The sequence below is a fragment of the Schistocerca americana genome, chromosome 7, assembly GCF_021461395.2.
Source record: "Schistocerca americana isolate TAMUIC-IGC-003095 chromosome 7, iqSchAmer2.1, whole genome shotgun sequence".
NCBI classification, from domain to species: Eukaryota; Metazoa; Arthropoda; class Insecta; order Orthoptera; family Acrididae; genus Schistocerca; species Schistocerca americana.
The window spans coordinates 108,684,531-108,696,958 of record NC_060125.1 but is presented as its reverse complement, the minus strand read 5'-3'; the positions used below and the strand labels follow the sequence as shown (position 1 = coordinate 108,696,958).

The window sequence follows — 12,428 nt, the reverse complement described above, 5'->3', positions numbered from 1 at the left end:
GATTAGTTCCAAGATATCTCTACCCAATTTGCTATTCTGCCCCATATCTAATGACACCATCAACAGGTCTTTTTCGATTATCTTTCCTTATAGTATTAAAATGAAGGGGGAAAAAACTGTATGTGACAAAACAAGGAAAACTAGTACTCACTGAGGCATTTCTACTCTGAAGCAGTGGCTTTGCATTTCTCAAAAGCAATCTGTGATCTGGATCCAAAGAGTATGTCTTCTTTGGCTTTTCAGTTTTCCCTTTGCTTTCATTATCATCATCATCCTCATCCTCCTCTTCATCATCATCATCATAAAAAGGTTTGTCTTCTTCATCATCTCCTGGATCCTGCCAAGTTTAGTAGGTATGTTATATATGAAATCACATTTTCTTATTTACATATTTTATTAACAGTAAATGTCTCTACAAAAACTTTATTGGCATTCTATGAAAGCTAGAAAACAATGAAATAAAATATAAAAACAATTACTGATTTGAAAGTCATGTGTATATCAACAGAGGTGTCTTTGCAGAAAATATAGCCAAGGACAGGAAAAATTAAACCTAGAATCAAATCACAATTTGTTCTTCCCAAAATGCACATTTATACTGGACTGACATTATGAGAAAACTAACAGCATATTGGCATGTTGTACTGTAGTTTTCTCATCTTTGAATTTCTATCCGGTTTAGAATTCTGATCAGTAAGTTGAAACAATGACATAATTATAAGATTATAGCATATAAAATGGCACAGAAAAATACTGTATAACACTTATAAAACATTTAATAGTACACTAGGGTTTAAGGTCACTGAAAGGTCAATTAGTAGCTTACGAACAGAAGTAGATACAGAAGTATTTTCAGTTTTCAGACTAGATCAGATACACTGTTGCACACAAAGTGGGGAGACCCTGGAGGAGGTGGTACATGCCAAAAACATATTTTCACAAGAAATGACATAGTAATTGATCATTTAATTATTATTAGGAGTCACAGACATGTGAATTGGTTGAATGATAATACTTCCCTGAAACTTCCTGGCAGATTAAAACTGTGTGCCCGACCGAGACTCGAACTCGGGACCTTTGCCTTTCGCGGGCAAGTGCTCTACCATCTGAGCTACCGAAGCACGACTCACGTCCGGTACTCACAGCTTTACTTCTGCCAGTACCTCGTCTCCTACCTTCCAAACTTTACAGAAGCTCTCCTTCGCAGAAGTAAAGCTGTGAGTACCGGACGTGAGTCGTGCTTCGGTAGCTCAGATGGTAGAGCACTTGCCCGCGAAAGACAAAGGTCCTGAGTTCGAGTCTCGGTCGGGCACACAGTTTTAATCTGCCAGGAAGTTTCATATCAGTGCACACTCCGCTGCAGAGTGAAAATCTCATTCTGATAATACTTCCCTAGTTTTATTGTTATTTCATTTCCCTCTGGATAGTCTATAGCAATTGCAGCATTTTTTAGACATTTTCAAGTGATTACTTATTGCCCTTCTGAAACCAATAACTAGTTTCTCAAAGGACAATAATAAATTACTTGAAAATGGCTGCAAAGCTGAAGCTGCAGAGGACAATACAGAAAGAAGTAAAACAACAGTCTTGTTACTTCTATACCTCTTAAATGGAATAATTTAAGGGTAAGGAGAGAGTAACACATTTTATATATTTTTTCACTTACATACTGATAAAGTTTATCACAAATATCTACTGCATACCACTAAGCACAGGCAACAATTTGAAGGCTATCACTGAGAAAGACCATCAGAAACAAAAATTATAAAAACATATAAATAAAACTGAACTTATGTGCAGATGGGAACGGGAAGCACAACACGTCAATCTTGACCACAGTCAACAACAACAGGCAGCAAAAGAATTATGTCAGTCACTCTTTTCTATACACTTTTTGAAATCATTAGCAAAAAGTAGCAATGAAAATAATAGTACTGAGTGTCTAGTTTTGTTCAATGGTATTTGACCTCTCAATGAAAACAAAAACTTTCAATTTTATGACACATGTATACAACACAAAAGCAGCTGCAACACAGTCTCAGCCAAAAAGTTACCACAACTTACTCCAATATTAGGATCCACAAACTGTGTCCGTGCATAGCGTGTCAGCATGTTGATGATGATGACCTGACCCCATTCATCAACATCTACTAATAGGTTGCACAGTTTGCGGTAATTTTTGTGTATAAGATCAATCCGTTCTGGGCATACCTACATACAAAACCAAGATTACACAAAGAAACAGTACTCATTTAAAAATGAATTTATGCAACACAGTTTCACCATATTTTAGAGAACAGATGAGAAGCATCGAGAATGGACACTGAAGTGGGAGGACAGCACAGCTTGCGGGAGAAGGTAGGATTCATAGTAAGCAGCTGGATTTATGAGATTGGGTGGGGTTTGTAGAAGGGTGGATGGTTTATGAAAGGTTGCAGGATTTGTTGGCTGGAGCAGAGGACTATTGGGAATCAAGATGTGCGAGCATTCTGACTGGAAGGGGTGAAATGAGCAGAGTGTATTACGTAGTGGGTGGAATTCAGAAGAGAAGGTGTTGAGAAGTGTGACAGAGATCCATGAGAGTAATGGACGGTGATACCTGGAGGAACTGGGGAGGAAGGTAGGAAGGACTGGTGAGAAGGGCAGGAGGAGCTAGGAAGACAAGGAGAGGTGGGGGGCAGTGGGATTATCAAGATGAGAAGAAGAATGTGTAGCATTATGGGAAGAGAGAGGAGAGAGAGAAGGTGTATCCAATGGGTAGAAAGGAAACAGGTGTGGAGTAGAAAACAAGAAAAATGAATGAAAAGGTTAAACACACATAAAAGTGTCATTTCTGTAACCATTTAGTAAATGATTTTTATTCTATGGAAAGTATAATCATATACATTACTGTAATTATAATTTAAAATTAGTAAGTTGATTCCACTACTGAGTCACAGAACTTACATGAAACTAAACATCGTACTCTGAGCAACATTCTTAACATACTGCATTTATTCATTGTCTTCATTAACTTTTATTACACCTTGATAAAATATTAAATAAATGCACACAGTGAATAGGGTAGTTATAAGAAGAATATTACATACCTCCTCAAAAGCCATGACTGCTGATCCAACTACTAATGTTGTCTTATCAGAGAGAAGCTTTTCAATTACATGTGTTAATTCTTCTTTCTGATCATTGTCAAGGCTGAAAAGATAGAAATATCCTATAGGAACTTACAACCAGACAGAAAATGGCGCACGAGGAAAAGCGAATGAAGATTTATAAGTGAAAGGGTCAGAACATACAGACAAGAAGGGATGGTATGAAGTGCCAGAAAAGAGAAACAAAGATGGAGGAACTACATAACACAAGCGGATGGGCAGCCACACTGAGATGGACTTATTTTTGAGAGGAGGGGGGGGGGGGGGGGGGGGGAGACACAGATGAGGATGAGGGACAGTCAGATGCAGCTGAATCATTAAAGGGAGAGCCACACAAAGAAGGGAGAGGGTGCACACAAAGATGTATGAGAAGACTCTTGTGAGGTGCAGGGTGATATTTGTCAGGAATAGGAGAAATAAGACATGACTATACATGTCGAAATGTGTAGTTGCGCAGCGGATTAGGTAGACGTGTGGAAGAACAGAGAGGCAAGGAGGACTGCATGAATGTAATTCAAGCATGATTTTCAAACTGACACTAATTATGTTAACACTGTTTCAAATTTATAAATAATATTGCTGTAATATTGTTTAAAAATATGTCAGTCTAAATTACTAGTTAAGATTGTTTGTCTAAAAATCAACAAAATAATTTTGTTTTATGATATGTCTCATTATCTAACTGGTGGTGCACTATACCATTAGAAGTGTTGTACTACTTACTTACTTACTTACTTACTTACTGGTCGGTCATACCGGACCCGAGAGTCCATTACCACAGCAACGTATTTTTGCCATCTGTCCCTGTCTTGGGCTATTTCCTTCCATTCACCTTCAATACCTAGGCTCCTCAAATCAGCCTTCACATTGTCCTCCCATCTATGCCTCGGTCTCCCCACAGGACATTTTCCTTCTAGGTGCCCTACCAGTACTCTGCGCACTGCCCTGCCCTCATCCATTCGAGCTACGTGACCCGCCCTTCGCAGCCTACGTGATTTAATAATACTGATTATGTCAGGGCTTGAATAGAGTTGGTGAACCTTTTCGTTACGCAGTTTTCGCCACTCTCTGCTAATGTCATCCCTTTTTGCTCTGAAAAGTTTCCTCAAAATTTTGTTTTCGAATACTCTGAACGGCTTTTCATTTTTCACAGTGAGAGACCAAGTCTCACACCCATACAGCATAACTGGTAGAATGATAGTTTTGTATATTCTGATCTTTAAATTCCTGGACAATATCTGTGATGAAAGTAATCTAGTCAGTGAGAAGTAGCACGCATTTCCCGCCCGTAATCTCTTCTTCAGTTCGGATTCAATCCCATTCCTCGAAGTGATGTCCACGTCTAGATACTTAAATGTGTTCACTTTTTCAAACTGCATGTCTCTAACTCTTAACATTTCCTGATCTACTGCTGTTGGCATTCTAGTAGTAACCAGGTATTTAGTTTTGTCTTCACTTATCCTTAGACCTACATCTTCACTAGCCTTGATTAACGCATTCGCATTTGCTGTTAAAGATTCTTTCCTATCACTAATGATGTTTAGATCATCTGCATACCCTAATATCTTAATATTTCCATTTAACTCCACACCCTCTGAATTATCTGCTGCCATTCGTACAATATATTCTAGGACTAAATTAAAAAGTAGAGGAGACAGGGCATCTTTCTGCTTACGTCCATTCTTTATTACAAATTCTTCTGACTACAATTTCCCCCACACGTGCTCTACCTTTTGTGTTTTTCAAACTCGCTTCTATAAGTCTAACATACTTCTTTGGTATTCCAAGTTCCAAAAGAATTCTGTACAATTCTGACTGCAATACTGAATCATATGCTTTTGTAAAATCTATGAAAACATTATGAACTGGTTTATTGTATTCCCATTTCTTTTCCAAAATTTGACGCAGGGTGAATATTTAGTCTATAGTTGATCTGTTCCTCCGAAAGCCGGCTTGGTAATCCCCCACAATTTCATCTGCATACGGTGTAAGCCTGCTTAGCAGAATATTCGAGAAAATTTTGGAACATACTGGTAATAGCGATATCCCTCTATAATTACTACAATCCATTTTGTCACCTTTCTTAAAAATTGGGATCAGAAGCGACTCCTGCCACTCTTCAGGTATCATCTCTGAGTTCCATACTTTAGTTATCACTTTGTGAACTACTTCCACCAATTTCTGTCCCTCATTTTTAACTAATTCTGCAGTTATGCAATCTGATCCTGGTGCTTTATGGTTTTTCAGTTTGTTGATTGCATCTCTTACTTCCTTTAACGTTGGCTCAAGTATCTGGGATTCTGCTGTATGTATTTCGTACGCCTGCTCATTTCCTGCTTCCTAGTGTACATTTAATAGATGCTCAAAATACGCCCTCCATTTACTTAATATAGCACTGGGGTCTGTCAGTATTCCCCCGGCATCCTCTCAAAGTGCATTTGTCCTAGCTTTGAACCCCTTCCTATACCCATTTATGTCTAGGTAAAGATCCCTAATGTTTATTGTTTTACTGTTTGTTTCCGTTTTTTTTTTTTTTTAATTTGATTGTTCAAATAATCCCTCTTCTTTGCCCGTAGCCTACGACCAACTTCCCTTCTCACGTTCACGAACTCCTCTCATTTTCTGTCTCCCATTCTATCCCAATCTAAACCCACTTTTCTCCTTTCCTCTACCAATTTCTTGCATTCCTCATCAAACCACAGCTTCCTCCTGTTCTTCTTAATTGTACCTATTATGACCTTCGCTGCCTCTTTGATATTATTCCTCACATTGATCCACTGTTTATTTACATCCTCGTCTTTATCTTCGTGTGTCCAGAGAGCATCAAACCTATTTGAAATTTCTATCATGTACCTTCTTCTAAAGTTTTCATCATTTAGCTTGTCAGTGTCGAACCTAACAAGTTCTGCACTGTGACATCTTGATGTTGCTGTAGATAGCCGTTGGTGAACTTTGTACAAACCAATATTTATTAACAAGCATCTTCTTCATTATTCTATGTACAAAGAACCTATCTATACCTCTATTCCTACATGAATGGCTGAGTTCTTATTCAAAAACATTTGTGCAACAACCTACACCTTCTTGCGATATGACAAGATAGAATGTTTTTATAGTTCCCTTCTGGGGTGAATATATCCTATTTGATTGGACAGAGTTAGCACATCATATGTTACCACAGCACAAAAAAGAGAAACTAGATGATGGTAGGTAGTATTCTGAAACTACGGATGGTGAAACCCAGTTTTTACATAAGATCATGAATACTTCAAAGAGAGGTTCACATTTATCTTCTATTATAAAAATCTAAACTTTTAGATTTCACCGATTGCTCCAATTGACTATGCTGCTTTAAAATACTCAGTGAACAAAACTGACCTGTTTTCATAATAAATCTTTTACTTTGGTCATATGTGTACAATGTAATGCAAATATTCGACATTTAAATTGTCTTATACGCCACGGCCCAGACAACTTCCATTCTCACAACTACCATGTAATGTTTTCTTTCTTGAAGTTGCTTACTACTTTCAAGTGAAAGCAATATTTCGTAACAGTGCTTGTAAATGTCTGCCTCCCATACGACTGAGAAAAATTTTGCCAGATTTTGCCACTGTACTGGAAACCAAGATGTAATCTATCCCACATGCTGGTAGAAATTATATGTGTGGAAACAAGTTCTGTGATGATGTACATGAGATGTGAACATCAGCTAAATTAACTTTTCTTTGAACTTACATGTCATTATGATGAGTCACAGATGAGAACATTTTCCACACCTCTGAACGCAATATAATATTTTATACAACAATTATATTAAATTTTTAGTTTACCACTGCAATATCTGACATGATGAGTAATAGACTAAAAACGATAAATCACTACACTATCTGAAACTGCTCCAACCTACGGCTTAATGACAATGAAATCTTCTTTGCTGAAATATCGAGAAGTAAAATAGTCCTCCATTTCGATTTCTGGATTATACACGACATTGTCATAAGGAAAAATGAAACTGGTGTTCTACGACTGAAGCATAACATGTTAGATCCCTTAATCGGGTAGGTAGGTTACAGAATGTAAAGTGGGAAATCATGAGGCTGTAGCTTGATAAAGTGGAAATTAGTGAAGTGTAGTTGCAGGACTTTAGGTCAGTTTAGTAAAAGGTTATAAATACAAAATCAAATAAATATATGCAGCAGTAGGACCAACAACAAAATAAGAATGTGTGTAGCCTATTATCTGCTATGCACAGTGTAGTGAACAGATTACAGTAATCAAGATAGAAATGTAGCCAACACCTACCATGGCAGTACAAGTTTATATACTTATTAACACTATAGACGATGAAGAGACTGAAACAATGTAAGAAGAGAGAAAAGAATTGAAGTGTTTCAGATGTCGTTCTACAGAAGAATGTTGAAAATTAGGTGGACAGATAGATAAATAATGAGGGAGGTTCTCCACAGAATCGGTGAAGAAAGTATGGAAAACACTGACAAGAAGAAGAGACAGGATGATAGGGCATGTGTTATGATATTAGTGAATAACTATCATGGTATTACAGGGAGGTGTAGAGAATAAAAACTATAGGGGAAGACATAGATTGGAATACATCCAACAAGTAACTGAGGACACAAGGTGCTAGTATACTCTGAGATGAAGACAGGAATTTGTGTTGGACCACATCAAACAAGTAAAAAAACTGAAGACTACTACTAGAAATTATTGAAATTGTTATGGGAGCTGAAAACTTCTCTGTGATGCGGGACTGGAATTCAACAGAAAATCATGAAAGGTGGTTATATATCTGGAAGCGACTACAAATACCAAAAGATTTCAGACTGATTATGTATTGGGAAGATAGATATTTCAAAAACAGATTTTAAATGAAAAACATTTCCAGGAGGAGATTTGGACCTTGACCTTAATATATTTGGGTTATGAACTACAGATTGAAACTGAAGAAATTGCATAAAGGTAGGAAATTAAGGAGATAGGACCTGTAGAAACAGAAAGAAATGGAGAATTCCAGCGTTTCAAACGGAGCATTGGGCAATGATTGACTGAAACGAGGGGAAAGGAATACAGTATAAGATGAATGGGTGGCTTTGGGAAATGATACAGTGAAAAGTAGCAGAGACCCAATTGGGCAGAAAGATAAGACACAGTAAAAATCCTTGTGTAACATGCAGCACACTGAACTTAACTGACAAAAACAGAAAAATGCAGCAAATTAAATTTGTAGCAGGGAATACAGATAGGTCCAGTAGGAAAAGATGGAGAAAAAATACAATGCTTTAGAAGTATGCATGACTGGGAGAAAGAGAGATTCCAAAGTTAGAAAAATTAGACAGACGTTCGGAGAAAAGAGAACCAGCTGTGTGAATATGAAGAGCTCAGGTGGCAAGCAACTACTAACCAAAGAAGGGAAAACTGTAAGGTGGAAGAAATATATAGAAAGGCTACGCAATGGAAATGAACTAGAAGATACTGTCATCAAAGGGAAGAGGAAGTAAATGAAGGAGATATTATACCCCGAGAACAATCTGACAGGGCACGGAAAGTCGTTAGTCGAAACATAGACCCTGGAGTAGACGATATTCCCTTAGAATTTCAGACTTTACGAGGAATGTAATAATTCCAACACCAAAAAAGGCAGGGGCTTACCGGGTGAATATTACAGTTTCGTAAGTCATAGTTGACACACATTATTGCAGAAGAATAAACCAAGCTCAGGGAAGATCACTTTGTGTTCTGGAGAAATGTAGGAACGCAAGAGACAATGCCACCACTACAAATTATCTCAGAAGATACATTAAAACAAGGACAAAACTATATTTATAGCAAATGGAGATTTATGGAAAGCTTTTAACAACGTTGATTGGAATACACTCTTTGAAAACATGTAAAGAAACCAAACTACAGTTGTAAGAGTTGAAGGACATAAAAGGGAGGCAGTAGTTGTGAAGGTTTGTAGCCTATCCCTGATTTGTTTAGTATTGAATCATCTGAAATGTGGCGTCACAGAAGAGTGCTTAGACTGAATAATTAGTGAGGATGTACTGAGTACTTCAGGCTGAAGTCCACAACAAACAACATCTGAAAGTGAACCAGTATAAAAACAATGCACGAAAATATAGTGCGGCTTCTGAAAGGTCCACTGAAAAAAAAATTAAAATTAAATATCTTCTGTACAGTACTGAATAGAGTCATGGTGTTGAAGAAGCCACACAACAGTACAAAAGAAATAAGTGATTCCAAATTTGTGTATTTCTTTCATTTCTTGGAGATTTTAGGAGATTTCCAGTTGCTCCCTTCTGCGGGATTGGGGCAACATGAGTAGGAAAAAAGTCATTTAAAAATTCACAACTTAAATTCTTATATGAAATATTAACATATTATTCTATTCACCTTCATGTTATAAGTTGCCTGTTCCATGGAAATTTGTATTTGCAATACTACACACTGAGGTGACAAAGCCATGGGATACCTCCTAATATCATGTCAGACCACCTTTTTCTCAGCAGAATGCAGCAACTTGATGTGGCATTGACTCAACAAGTTGTTGGAAGTCCACTGCAGAAATATTGATCCATGCTGCCTCTATATCCACCCATAGTTGTGAAAGAATTTCCAGTGCAGGATTTTGTGCCCACACTGACCCCTCTATTATGTCCCATAAATGTTTGCTGGGATTCATGTAAGGTGATCTGAGCTGCCAAACCATTCGCTCAGATTGTCCAGAATGTTCTTTAGACCAAACAATCACAAACAATTGTAGTCATGTGACATGGTGCAATTTCATCCATAAAAATGCCACCGTTGTTTGGGATCATGAAGTCTTAAACGGCTGCAAATGGTCTCCAAGTAGCCGAACATAACCATTTCCAAGCAATGATCCAGGATGGAATGTAATAATATTATGAGGAGGACAGTTGCTACTCACCATATAACGGATATGCTGAGTTGCAGATAGGCACAAAAAAAAAACTCTAACAATTTTAGCTTTTGGCCATTACGGCCTTCGTCAACAATAGACACTCACTCACTCAAACGCAACTTGTGTGTGTGTGTGTGTGTGTGTGTGTGTGTGTGTGTGTGTGTGTGTGCGCGCGCGTTTGACGAAGGCCTTAACGGCCGAAAGTTATAATTGTGAATTTCTTTTTGTTGTGCCAATCTGCGACTCAGCATCTCCACTATATTGTGAATAGCAACTTCCCTCCTCATAATATTGTTACATTCCCAAGCAATGATTGGTTCAGTTGGACCAGAGGACACACTATTTCACACAAACACAGCCCACACCAGTATGGACTTGGATGCATGGCTTCATGTGGTCTGGACCAAACTCAAATCTTACCATCACCTTTTACCAATTGAAACAGGGACTCATCTGACCAGGCCATGGTTTTCCAGTCATGTAGGGTCCAACCAGTATGGTCAAGAGGTCCGATATGGTCCTAACGGATGAATTTGTCATACATCCCACATTGATTTCTGCAGTTATTTCACACAAGCTTCCTTGTTTGTTAGCACTGAAAACTCGATGCAAAGGCTGCTGCTCTCAGTTGTTAAGTGAAGACTGTCAGCCACTGTGTGGGCTGTGGAAAGAGGTAAAGCCTGAAATTTGTTATTCTCCTCACACTCTTGACACTGTGGATCCTGGAATATTGAATTCCCTAATGACTTTAAAAATAGAATGTCCTATGCATCTAGCTCTTAACTATCATTCTGCATTCTAAGTCTCAATTCCCAATCTGTGGCCATAATCACGTCAGAAACCTTTTCACAGGTATCATCTGCGTACGAATGACAGCTTTGCCAACGTACTGCCCTTTTATACCTTCTGTACATGATAATAATGCCATCTGTGTATGAGCATATCACTCACTATCCCATGACTATTGTCACCTCAGTATATGTATTTTTTATATATAGGGTGTTTCAAAAATACTTTTACAATCTTTCGGGACAGGTTCATTAGACCAAAACAAAAGAAAATGTCTAGTAAACACAGACTTTAAAATGCATACCTTAAGAGCTGTAAGCACTTGTTCACCTTTGATCTGTGATACACACCTCTTCTATTGAACAAGTGTTCAGAGCTCTTAAGGTATGCATTTTGGAGCCCATGTTTACAGCCCTTTTTTTGTGTTTTGTGTAAGGAGCCTGTCCCCACAGTTAATAAGATTATTTTTAAAAACCATGTATGACAATAATTTATGGGTGTCTCAGATAATGAAGTTCAAAGAAATTATATGAATATTTGTATGTTTTATGAGTTCTATGTTTGATAAGTTTTTTCAGCTAATGACAGCCTCTCTCTATCAAGCATAATGCCTGGTAAGCAGTGTTTTCTCTTAGTCGGTCACATTGAGAATCTGACGTGTGTTATACATTCGACAGTTTTGTGATTCACTGCCTTCTGTACCACTAAAGTTCATCTAACGATAGTAGGTTATCCCATCCACACATCTGTATCCAGTGCACATTCTTATACATAGTTTAACTTTCAGTTTTATATCCTCTAGTGGTAGACATGAATTATTTTCTGTACACTGCTACAAAAATTTCTTTTGTCTAAAAAATGAGATTGAAAGGAAGTACAAAATGACTTAGCAGGAGTGGCTAGAGGACAAATGTAACTCTATGGAACCACGCGTAACTAGGGGAAAGATGAATACCATCTACAGGAAAATTAAAAAGGTTTTAGGAGAAAAGAAAAACAGCTATATGAATATTAAGATCTCAGACAGAAAACCAGTCCTAAGCAAAGAAGGGAAAGCTGGAAGGTGAAAAGTGGAAGGAATATAAAGAGGGCTTATGCAAGAGAAATGAGCAATTTTATAGAAAGAGAAGAGCAAGTAGATGAAGATCAGAGGGGAGATATGATATTGCAAGAAGACTCTGACAGAGTACTGAAAGATTTAGGATGGAACAAGGTCCCTGGAGTAGAGGACATCCCCTCAAAATTGCTGATACCCTTGGGAGAGCCAGACTTTAATAACTATTCCACCGAGTGTGCAAGATATATGAAACAGGTGAAATACCTCCAGACTTAAAGAGGATTGTAATAATTCGAATCCCAAAGACAGCAGTTACCAACAGGTTAAATATTACTGAACTGCTAGTTTAATAATTCATGGTTACAAAATACTGACATAAATTATTTACAGATGAATGGAAAAACTGGTACAAGCCAACCTCGGGGAAGATCAGTTCGAGTTCCAAAGAACCTTTGGAATGCGCCAGGCAAACCTGACCCTAAGGCTTACC

At 37.8% G+C, this 12,428-nt stretch overlaps 1 protein-coding gene across 1 annotated transcript in view; it reads right to left on the bottom strand.

Moving 5' to 3' along the window:
* The window catches only part of LOC124621877 (AP-3 complex subunit beta-2), a 224,259-nt gene that overhangs the window by 143,932 nt on the left and 67,899 nt on the right, over positions 1-12,428 (bottom strand). The window contains exons 5-7 of the mRNA XM_047147343.1: positions 3,090-3,192; positions 2,065-2,211; positions 152-337 (exon numbers count right to left, since the gene is read on the bottom strand). Of these exons, the coding sequence (XP_047003299.1) occupies positions 152-337; positions 2,065-2,211; positions 3,090-3,192 (436 nt within the window). The remainder of the gene's footprint in view (positions 1-151; positions 338-2,064; positions 2,212-3,089; positions 3,193-12,428) is intronic.